This window comes from Buteo buteo, chromosome 2 (assembly GCF_964188355.1).
Source record: "Buteo buteo chromosome 2, bButBut1.hap1.1, whole genome shotgun sequence".
Classification (NCBI taxonomy): Eukaryota; Metazoa; Chordata; class Aves; order Accipitriformes; family Accipitridae; genus Buteo; species Buteo buteo.
The window spans coordinates 63,626,657-63,636,797 of NC_134172.1; the positions used below are offsets into that span (position 1 = coordinate 63,626,657).

General features: G+C 55.0%; 1 protein-coding gene across 1 annotated transcript in view; it reads left to right on the forward strand.

Annotated features, from left to right (window-relative positions):
- Positions 1-9,898, forward strand: part of LOC142045227 (endoplasmic reticulum-Golgi intermediate compartment protein 3-like) — a 33,473-nt gene extending 23,575 nt beyond the window's left edge. Inside the window, exons 2-4 of the mRNA XM_075058498.1 lie at positions 5,793-6,159; positions 7,557-7,644; positions 8,958-9,898. Of these exons, the coding sequence (XP_074914599.1) occupies positions 6,067-6,159; positions 7,557-7,644; positions 8,958-9,166 (390 nt within the window). The 5' untranslated portion in view covers positions 5,793-6,066 and the 3' untranslated portion in view covers positions 9,167-9,898. The remainder of the gene's footprint in view (positions 1-5,792; positions 6,160-7,556; positions 7,645-8,957) is intronic.
- Positions 9,899-10,141: the final 243 nt, after the last annotated feature.

The following is a 10,141-nucleotide window of genomic DNA, read 5'->3' on the forward strand; positions in this document are numbered from 1 at the left end:
TGATAGGACATGATTTATGGAGGGCACAAAGCCACTACTGTGCGCTGTGGAGGTGGGGGTTTGTGGGAGGGATGAAGCTTCCCATTTTTTTGAGAAGCTTGGCTGGGACTCCATCCTGAAGTCTTCTTCTCCCCTCATCAGGCAAGCGAGCGGGAAGGGCACCATTCAGAGCTACAGGAGATGCTGGAGCAGTGGGAAAAGGAGAAGGCAGAGGCAGAAAGGGAGCACGAGAAGAAGCTGTTTGATATGAAGCAACAGGCAAGGAGCTATGCGGAAAAAACAGAAGAACAGATGAATGTCTTGCACAGAGACTTAGAATACGCTACAGCAGTACTGAAAGAAAAGGATTTAATGATTGAATCTCAGAAGGAACTGATTGAGACCTTCCAAAAACAAGAGCAAGACTCTGGACAGCAGAAGGAAATTCTGCAGCAGCTTCAAGTGGCACTGAAGGAAAAAGAACAAGAAATGTTATCCCTTAGAAAGCAATGTGAGGCGTGGAAGGAAAAGGAGGAAAAGCGTGAAGCTGAGCAAACAAATCTCCAAGCAACAAAGCTGACTCTGAAAGAAAGAGAGGAAAAGATAGAGGTTCTGGAGGAAGCTCTCTCTAAGCTTCAACAGCAAAAGGAGGAGGCAGCGATGCAGACCAAAGCCATACAGCAAAAACTAGAATACGCTGCATCTTCTCTGGAAGCGAGAGATCAAGAGATAGTGTCTTTGCAAGAGCACGTCCAGGAGCTTCGAGAGCAGAAGGAGTTAGAAGGCAAGCAGGCCAAGAGTCTAGAGCAGGATCTAGACAAAATGAGCCAAATCTTGAAGGAGAACCATTTGGAGTTCCTCAGGCAGACAGAGCAAATGAACATGTTCCGGCTTCGTGAAGAAAGCACGAAAGCAGCTCTAACATCATGCCAGCAGCAAGTGGATCTGCTTGAGCAAGCGGTGAGGAAGAGAGATGAAGACAATGAAACTCTCATGCAAAAAGTCCAGCGCCAAGAAGAAGAACTGAAGACCTTGCAGAATCTCCAGCTGCAGCTAACCAAGAAGAATGAAGAGGTTAGGCATGGCAGAGAGCCAGAGAAGCTCCTGGAAGAAGCCTTGCATGAGAAGGAGCAAGAGACCAAGGCTGAAGGTGAACTCAAAGAGTTAGAAGAGGAAGTAAGAGCTCTTCGGGAAGATCTCCAGCCTGTTCAGCCGACTCTGACAAAGAAGGATGAAGAGATCAAGAACCACAGAGACAGAGTCGGGTACTTAGAGAAGACTCTGAGAGAGAGAGAACAAGAGCTTAGGAGGCAGAGTGAGCTCTTGAAACAATTAACATCAGCTTTGCGATGGAAGGCTGGCGGGGAGACCCTGCAGAAACAAATCCAGAAACTCCAGAAATGGGAGGAAGAGGAAGCAGAGAAGAGGCGAGTTCTCCAGGAGAGAGACCGTTCCTTGCAAAGACAGAAGGAGCTAACGCAACAACTGGAGGATGAGCGGAAAGCCAAGGGGGAAGAGTTGGAGCGCACGATTGCTATTTTGAAGCAGACCGAGAGCAGAGAAGTCAAATGGAAAGAGAAGGCACAAGCACTGACTCTTGCCCTCACCAAGAGTGAAATGGCCAATGGGACTCTGAGGGAAGACATAGCCATCCTGCAGAGCATGGTTTCGGAGAGGGACACGGACCGGTTTCATCATCAGGTAGGCAGTGTGACTGATCGTCAGTCAACTAAAATGTCTAGAAAGGATTCTAATGATGATGCCCATAAAGATACGGGAATATATAGTCCCATAAATACATGACCTGCTTGGCCACAGAAACTGCGGTTGTAGCCAGCAGGCTTGCCTGTCTGCGTAGCTCAAGGCGTTCACCTGCTGAAATGTTTTCTGTCAGCCCCCGAACTACTGAAAGAACTACGGAGCTTGCTGTTAGAATTACCCCAAGCCCAAACGTTGGGGATGGGTAACTGGTTCTGTCCTGTGTAGGCAAGCTTAGCCGACGTGTCGTGGTTGGGGTTTGGCATGGAAAGGAAGGGGTACAGTTGACCAAACTAAGGGACTGACCTTAGCAGAATTTTGTAACGATGGTTGCACAGCAGCTACGCTGACGGTGCTTAGAGGATGCTTTCAGAGATGTCGATTTCGGAGGTACAGCTTTTCCAGTGTCTTAAAAATAACGGCATTCGTACCGTTGCCCGATCAGGCGAAGGGCTTCATTGCGCATTCAGGATGTACTTGTGCTGCGGTCCAAAAGGCCGGAAGGCAAATCTGTGTGGATTTCCCCACGGCGATGGGGAGGAGGGCCCCTAGGAAGAGAGTGTGTTGTTTTGGCCCGTCAAGCAGGAGGAGCAGAAGGGACTTGGCACTGTCCGTTCCCGAGCCCGGTCACTCTCCCCGACTTGTCGATTCTGTCCCTCCTAACCTTTATGGGGCACCAGCTCACATAAACTCCTCTCTGTATACCCAGCAGGCTATTGCAGAAGGGGAGCAGCTATCATGGCTCTCGGAGAAGAGGCTTCTGTCACAGCAGCTGGAATGTCTGCAGCGAGCAGTTGCAAGACTGGAACTGGAGAAGGCGGAGCTGAAGCAACTCAATGCTGAGCTCAGGAGGACTCTCGAGCAGGTAAAACAGGCTTTCGCTGCCTCTGCAAAGCCTCACGGTCCTCTGGATCACACCCCATTTCCACAGACAGCACTTTGGAGTCCTCTGCTTGTTTCCTTCCCTCTCCCACTTCCCCCTGTGGACGCACGCTTTTGTATTTTCTCTCTCTTCTGGCCCCCCGTTGCCTTCACAAATGCGCATGTGCTCCGGTCCCACCCTTCTTGCCCCAGTGTCCCCATACACGCATGTTTGACGCTCTTGTGTCAGGAGCTGTTTCCTCTTGCTCTTTCTGTTCCATAGCCTACTTGGAGTGCTTTTTGCCCGCAGCGTTCTCTGGGGCAATTAGCAGCCTCTGAGCAGAGCAGAAATCTCCTTGCCATGATGTCCAGAGCTCCTTTTGCTCCTTGTTTGGTGGCAGGTTTCTGTGACCCTTTCTCCTATCACCAACGTGCAGGTGGAACGTGAGCGGAGGAGACTGAAGAGATACCACAGTGGTCGGATGCTGCCGGATGCCTGCGGATTTTCGCTTGCTGACCAGCACAAGATGGCTGCTTCTAGACAAGTGAGAACAGAATCTTCCTTGGTGGGAGGAGGGTCTGGCCATACAGAGGAACAGTGGCAAATCCCAGTGGCAGCATCCCCCCAGTATAGACCCAAGAGAAGTGGAACGTAGACCATGGCCCTGGCCAAACTGGAGACCAAAAGGAAATCCTTGCATTTTCTTCACAGGAGGAGTCTCACGCTCGCTGCAGTCGTCGATTAGCTGAGTTGCAGAACCAGGTGAGGAGTAGGAAAGCTCTCGTCAAAAGCTGCCGTGGCTGTACTGAGGGGCACAGCTTTGCACGATGCTACAGCCCGAGTTTTGTTTGGCTGTCGGGAAGTGAGTACACCAGGCAGTGGAAATACCCAGTCAGTCAGACACATCTGTTGGCCATGGCCAAACAACATCATGCACCTAGGTCTAAGTCTCTGGCTTGCCTAGAGGTCAGGCGTGGTGGGAGAGGGATTGGAGGAAGTGCAGAGAACTGGCACTCGCCTCAATATAGAGAAGATTCTAAGGATGTTCCCCTTGAGTCTTACTCATCTTGTTGACAGCTTCCATTTTCCCTTGACTCCGTTAACGGTAGAGCTTGCACTCTATCAGAGCTCCAGGGATCTGAGGCAGCGCCAGAGCTTACAGCCTTCGGGCAACCGTTAGTCTCCTATTGCTATGCTGTGCTAATCACGATCCCAGTATCGGACCGAGTCGGAGGCCTAAGCACAGCGTGGACGCTTGTTTTATCAGTGTAAGAACGTACATCCCAGCTCCTGAACCCTATCGCATCCCTTGACAGCGGTACTGGCAGTAGCAGCAGTCACCAGGCTCCTCTTCCACGTGCTTTTAAGGGTCTGGTACGCCCTGGTCTCCCTGAGGAGGTGAATCTTTGCAGGTGTTCAGGGCAAAATGCCTGTAAGATGTGTGCGAGTAAAGTACACGGTGCTCAGCTCTGGCAAGTGAGCCGAGCATACCGCTGAAACCATCAAGTTATACCTTAAAAGGGTGTTTTCACCAGGAAGCCTCAGCGCCTGAAGTTCTGTTGCTACAGATAACGGGTTGAACCCCCTTCCCCCTGTGACGGTTGTGTCTGCCTGCACTGTGGACCTACCCGCTGTTGCCAGGAAATAATAAGAGTTTGAGGATTTTGAAGGCCTCAGCAGTCCTTTAAGGCTCCTTTGCCCCCTGGGCTGTGTTCATCAGATTATGCTCTGCTCATTCGTGAAATGCTCTGAAGTTAGGAAGAGTGAGAGTTTTCTCCCGTTTCATGTGCTAGCTGTCAGGTCCCTAAAGTAGATCGTAACCGAACGGTTCTTCACTACCTTGTGTAAGCAGCAGTCCTCCTGCTGAGGAGAAAGCATGTGGAACTAAGGTGGCAGTAGCCCAAATCTCTCCTTTGAAAAAAAAGGGTTGGGTTACGAAATCCTGTAGAAACCTCTCTCTTTAATATGCATGTCATGTCTCGGTGTTGTGCCTTGTGAATGGTATGCCAGAAAGAAACTCGGAATTGTCGGTAATCTGAGCTCAGTTCAGGGTGGCTCTGGCAACCTGTTAGTTCCCATTCCCCAAGGACAACGTGTTTGTCAGGGCTGGAGTTGGAGGGTGCGTCTTTCCTGACGGCCGCATCTGTGGAGCTGCGGATGGTCCTAAGAGCGTGGGCTTGTCTGAGCTCGGCCTTTTGCCTCTTTCAGGTGTCCCTTCTGCAGACGCAGCTGGCAGAAGAACGAAAATACAAGCAGGACTATATCGAGTGCTGTGCCAAGACCAGCCAGGAGCTGTCAGACCTTCACCAAGAGCTGTCTCGCTCCTTAGCAGCTGTGGTCAGGGAGCCCAAAGCTGCTGTTCTGGAAGCAGAGGCTCGGAAGCTGGGTCAGCCTCTCTGAACCTTCTTTTCCTGTAGAAGAGCAGCTGCAGCATCCCGGCGTTCCAGCCTGGTGCCCTTCCCGGAAACGTGTTATGTTTTGCTGTGGGAAAGGGGGGTACATCTGTTCTGTTTGCGTTGGGAAGCATTTCCTAGCGACACGGATTTTAAAAATTATTTTTTTTAATAAAAGAGATTTTGCAGGACTGCCCTTTTCCAACGGGGGTGTATTGGTTCTGTTTACGTTCGCAAGCATTGCCTAGTGCCAGCGATGTTTAAAATTTTGTTTTAATCAAAGAGATTTTGCAGGACTGCACTTTTTTAGTGGGAAGAAGCAAGGGCTAGGCAAGCCTGGGGCTTAGGCAAAGCTTGTACTCTCTTTTTCACTTGCACAAGTAAGCTGTTCCGAGCTGCTGTACGATGTAACCTCTTGAGTTCGGAAGGGCTCTTCCCTGGGCCGAGAGAGGGAAACCCGGAGGTGGGAGCAAGAGGAAGGGGTGAAGGGCGCAGGCCAGGGATGGGAGGTGGGGCGAGAGCGTGGCGTTTTTTCCCTCCCTTTCCTCCCTTTTTCCGTCTTTTCCTTCCTTTTTCCTTCCGTGCCGGTCCTCTCCCGAGGTGATTTGCTTTCAGCTTTGTTGCTGCGACAGCCAGCCTGAGGGACAGCTCGGTTGTTCTCCGAAGGGAGGGCGGGGGTCACAAACGCCAGCCCTTGCCAAGCTGGAGGCAGGGGATGGGATGGGATGGGATGGGATGGGATGGGATGGGATGGGATGGGGAGGAGGTGCAACTGAGTGAAAACTGCTCTCTGCCAGCAGCTCCGCCTTGGTCTCAAGCCCTTCCCAGCTAACCCATCTCGGCACAGTCAGCGTCTCTCGGGTGGCCTCGAGAGGCCCGGGGGCCGTTGGCAGGGAGGGTCAGAAGAGGGCGAGGCGGCAGCGAGGACCTTCCCGCCCCGGAGGAGCCCGGGAGCCCCAGCCCCTCCTCGGCCGGCTTCGGGCCGCGCTGCCCGGCGGGCCGGTGGCGGGGCGGTGGCGGGGCGGTGCCGGCCCGGCGCCGGAAGGCGGGTTTGGTTCCGGGCCGCGCGGCGCCATGGACTCGCTGTGGCGGCTGAAGCGGTTCGATGCCTTCCCCAAGACCAGACCCTGGAGGGCTTTCGGGTCAAGACGTGCGGGGGCGCGCTGGGTGAGCGGGCGGGGTGAGGGCGGCCGGGGGCCGGCGGGCGGGCCCGGGCCTCGCCGTGGGGCGGCGGCCGGCGGGGGGGCCTTGCGGGCCGGCGCTCGGCGGCGGCGGGCTGAGGCGGGACTGAGGCGAGGCGAGGCGGGCTGAGGCGGGACTGAGGCGGGGCTGAGGCGGGGCTGAGGCGGGACTGAGGCGGGCTGAGGCGGGACTGAGGCGAGGCGAGGCGGGCCTGAGGCGGGCCTGAGGCCGGCTGAGGCGGGACTGAGGCGGGACTGAGGCGAGGCGAGGCGGGCCTGAGGCGGGCCTGAGGCGGGCCTGAGGCGGGCCTGAGGCCGGCTGAGGCGGGACTGAGGCGGGACTGAGGCGAGGCGAGGCGGGCTGAGGCGGGGCTGAGGCGGGCTGAGGCGAGGCGGGCCTGAGGCGGGCCTGAGGCGGGCCTGAGGCGGGCCTGAGGCGGGGCTGAGGCGGGGCTGAGGCCGACTGAGGCGGGACTGAGGCGGGACTGAGGCCGACTGAGGCGGGACTGAGGCGGGCTGAGGCGGGACTGAGGCGAGGCGAGGCGGGCTGAGGCGGGGCTGAGGCGAGGCGGGCTGAGGCGGGACCGGCGGGTCTGACGGCGGTTCGCGTCTCCCCGGCAGTGACGGTTGTCAGCGGGCTCATCATGGTGCTGCTTTTCTTCTCGGAGCTGCAGTACTACCTCACCAAGGAGGTGAGTGAGTGGCGGCGGCGGCGGCGGAGGCCCGGCCCGGCCCGGCCCCGCGGTGCTGCTTCTGGCCGGGGCGGCCCTGCGGCCCGGGGCGGCCTGCCGTGCCCCCGCACCCCCGCCGAGCCGCCGCCTCCTCCGCCGCCTCCTCCGCCGCCTCCTCCGCCGCCTCCTCCGCCGCCTCCTCCGCCGCCTCCTCCGCCGCCTCCTCCGCCGCCTCCTCCGCCGCCTCCTGCGGGCTGCCCACGCGGCAGCTTCACCCGCCGCAGATCTGCGTGGGGTTTTTTTCTTTCTCCGAGCTGGTGGCCTTGAGGCCGGGAGCGGGCTGCCCTCCCCCGAAAGCCGCTTGGCGCCAAGGGTGGCTTGTGGCTTCCTGTACCGCGGTGGCAGGAGAGCGTCTCAAAGGCTCTTCTCGCTGCCTCTGCCGCCTACGAGCAGGCCATGCAAAGGAAAGCAAGGAAGCGCGGGAGCCCCCGTCCCCACCCCAGGTTCTAAGATTCCCAAGTTACTACCTTTCTTAAAAGAAAGCGTTAGAAATGGCAAGCGCTTGGCTGCGGTGGGAGGCAGCAGCTCAGGTGTCTCTTGAATCCCACCTCTTAAAAATCAGCTGGTGAGCCAGAGCAGTCGCGGGAAAGAAAGAGGCCTTTTGATGGGCTTCCGAGTGAAACAGGACTCTCCGTTTTTCCCTTGTTCCTAGGTTCATCCGGAACTGCGCCTTGACAAATCAAGGGGAGCTAAACCGAAGACCAGTCTCGATGTTCTTCTTCCGCACGTGCCTTGTGCTTGTGAGTCAGCCGTCTGAACGTTGGGGATAATTTGCATACTTGCCGAGGGCCCGACAGGCTCGGTGTGCCCGGTGCTTCCGAGTGCTGCGCTGCTGCCTGGGCCACGGGCAGGGAGGAATTGGTGATCCCTGGTGGTTACGCAGCGGTTCCAGCCAGGCCCGCTGGGCGCTTAAACCGGCGCTTCCAGGCAGGCTGTATTACCTTTTGAGATGATACGTGAGGCTCAGGTATAAACCCGCTTACGTTTCTGTTCGGTGTGGTGCTTTGTCAGAGAGCTCGGTCGTACTGAAAACGCTGGCACAGCGTTCGGTGTTCGCTTGGGACTCGAGATTGGACTGTACTGTTGTTGAAACGCTTTAGAGTCTCCTTGGGAAGTTACTTGGCGAGGCGCAACTTTTCCGTGGTTTTTGTACTTCAGTTCTGACTGTTAACGCCAACGCCACGTGATAACCTTTGCCCCGAGTTTTTAAAACCGGAGTGAGCCTTGATAGTCGGGTTACCTTTTAACTAAATTCAAAACAAAGCTGCAGGGTGAGGCGACGGAAAATTTTGCAAGTCTTCCTGCGTACCGCTGCTGTGCACGTTATCCGACTGTGCGCTAATCTTCCCTGCCTCTTGTTCTGTTGCGGTAATTCCTTTGGGTAGTGCGTTGGGCTCTAATTGTAGTGAGTCTGACTTCCTCGTGACCCCCCGAGATATTGTCGGTCTTTGCCTTCCTCACGTTTAAAAGGGCGCGGGAAGGCCAGAGAGTTTGGAAGCCCCTGCTGTTTTGTGCAGAGAAGCTGTCAGTCTTCTAAGAGAGCGTGTAGCCGGCAAGCGCATCACGGTGCTTCGATACCAGGCCGAGACGGCAGACCTTCTCCGTCTTCTTTGTGAAAAGGGGTCACGAGGAAATGTGCTGATGGGGAAGGGGGAAGGGTGAGGGGGTAGAGGTAGGAGGCAGCTTTCAACCAATTTGAAGCTTAACTCCTGTGCTCCTGGGAATGGTTATGGGCTTTGAGGGGTTTGGTTTTGGTTTCTTTTGCCTTAAGCGTATTACCTCTCAGGGTAACGCTTTGTGGGCAGCTGGAAACCGTCCTTCTGGTGCACCAAACCCAACCCCGTATTTGGAAGGGTCGTTCAGGGTGCCGCAACGTGCGTTTTATTCCCTGTACGTCACTTGTCCCCAGCCATACGCCCTCTTCCGCTTTGGCGCGTTCTTACCGCCCTCGCTGAAAGAGTCTGTATTTTCACTGGCTGAATGCTTCCTCAGCCTGCCGCAGGCCGTAACAAACGTGTGTTTATAGACCGCTTTCCTTGCTCACTGATTTCAGATTTGAGCATCGATGCCAGGGACGTAGCAGGAGAGCAGCGGCTGGATGTAGAGCACAATCCGTTTAAACAACGTTTGGATAAAGCTGGCAATCGTGTGAGTCCGGAGGCCGAGAGCCACGGTAAGGTGCTATTCTGCCTTTCTTGGGTGGACGCTCTTGTCGTCTTTCCATCACCGTATGCCTGCTTTGAGATTCACGGGAACAAGTGACAGCTGAAGAGCATTTAAAGACCACAAACTTTTGAAGAGTTTATAGCACGCAGATCTATTAAACTGGCCGATCAGGCGAACTCCTGTTATACTGGCAGCTTTTGCGAGGCAGATCTCTGCCTAGTCCCTCTGAAATGGCGACGAGGACTCACGGATGCATTTCAGGAATAAAGCTGCTGCGTGAATGGTCTTTTACGACTAGGAATCAAGCAGCTGTTCTGGCAAAACTTGGCTTTGGTTGTACCTTTAAATCGCAGCGGGCTGGCAAACGGGACGACCTGGTTAGAGGAAAGAGCCTCTCTCCAGTCCAGGGAAGGCTCCAGTGACTCGACCCTTAAGCCCAAGCTTGCACCTTACTGCATTCACTTTGTGTGTGTTAATGCCTACCTAGATAAATATATTTTAGTTGGTTTATCGGTTACAGGTTGTAGTAAGTGGTCCTTGGCTACATAAACCTCTCCTTTCCATTCGTTTTGTGTTATGACTCATCGTTGGGCTTCGATACAAACCAGAAACGATTCTGGCAAAGTGTTGCAATCTAACAGTAATACTGTCCCGACTTTTCCTTTCCAAAGCACGAGCTCCTTACTACTTTTTCTGGGAGATGGTGTAGTTCTACGTGTCGGCAGGAGCTGAATTTGTTGATTTGTATCGCTCGGATTGAACTTTTCTGTTCTTGAAGTTGCAAGGCTAAACTAAGCCAAGAGCTGAGCGATTGGTAGGTACGGGAGTTTCTCCTGCTGCCACGGGAATGTGGTGATAGTGCTGTTACTGCCGTGTTCGCTTAGCAGCCTTTCTGTATTCAGAGGTTGTGGCGTGACAACTGTAACGCCCGGGGACAAAACCAGCTGTTCTGTATCTAATTCTCTGTTAACGCATGTAGGCCTCCTGCCTTACTTGTATTGCCAGTCTCCGTTGGCATTACTCCGTTGGAAGCGGTTGCTCTGGCTCCTTGTGTGATCGATGGAGAGGAGG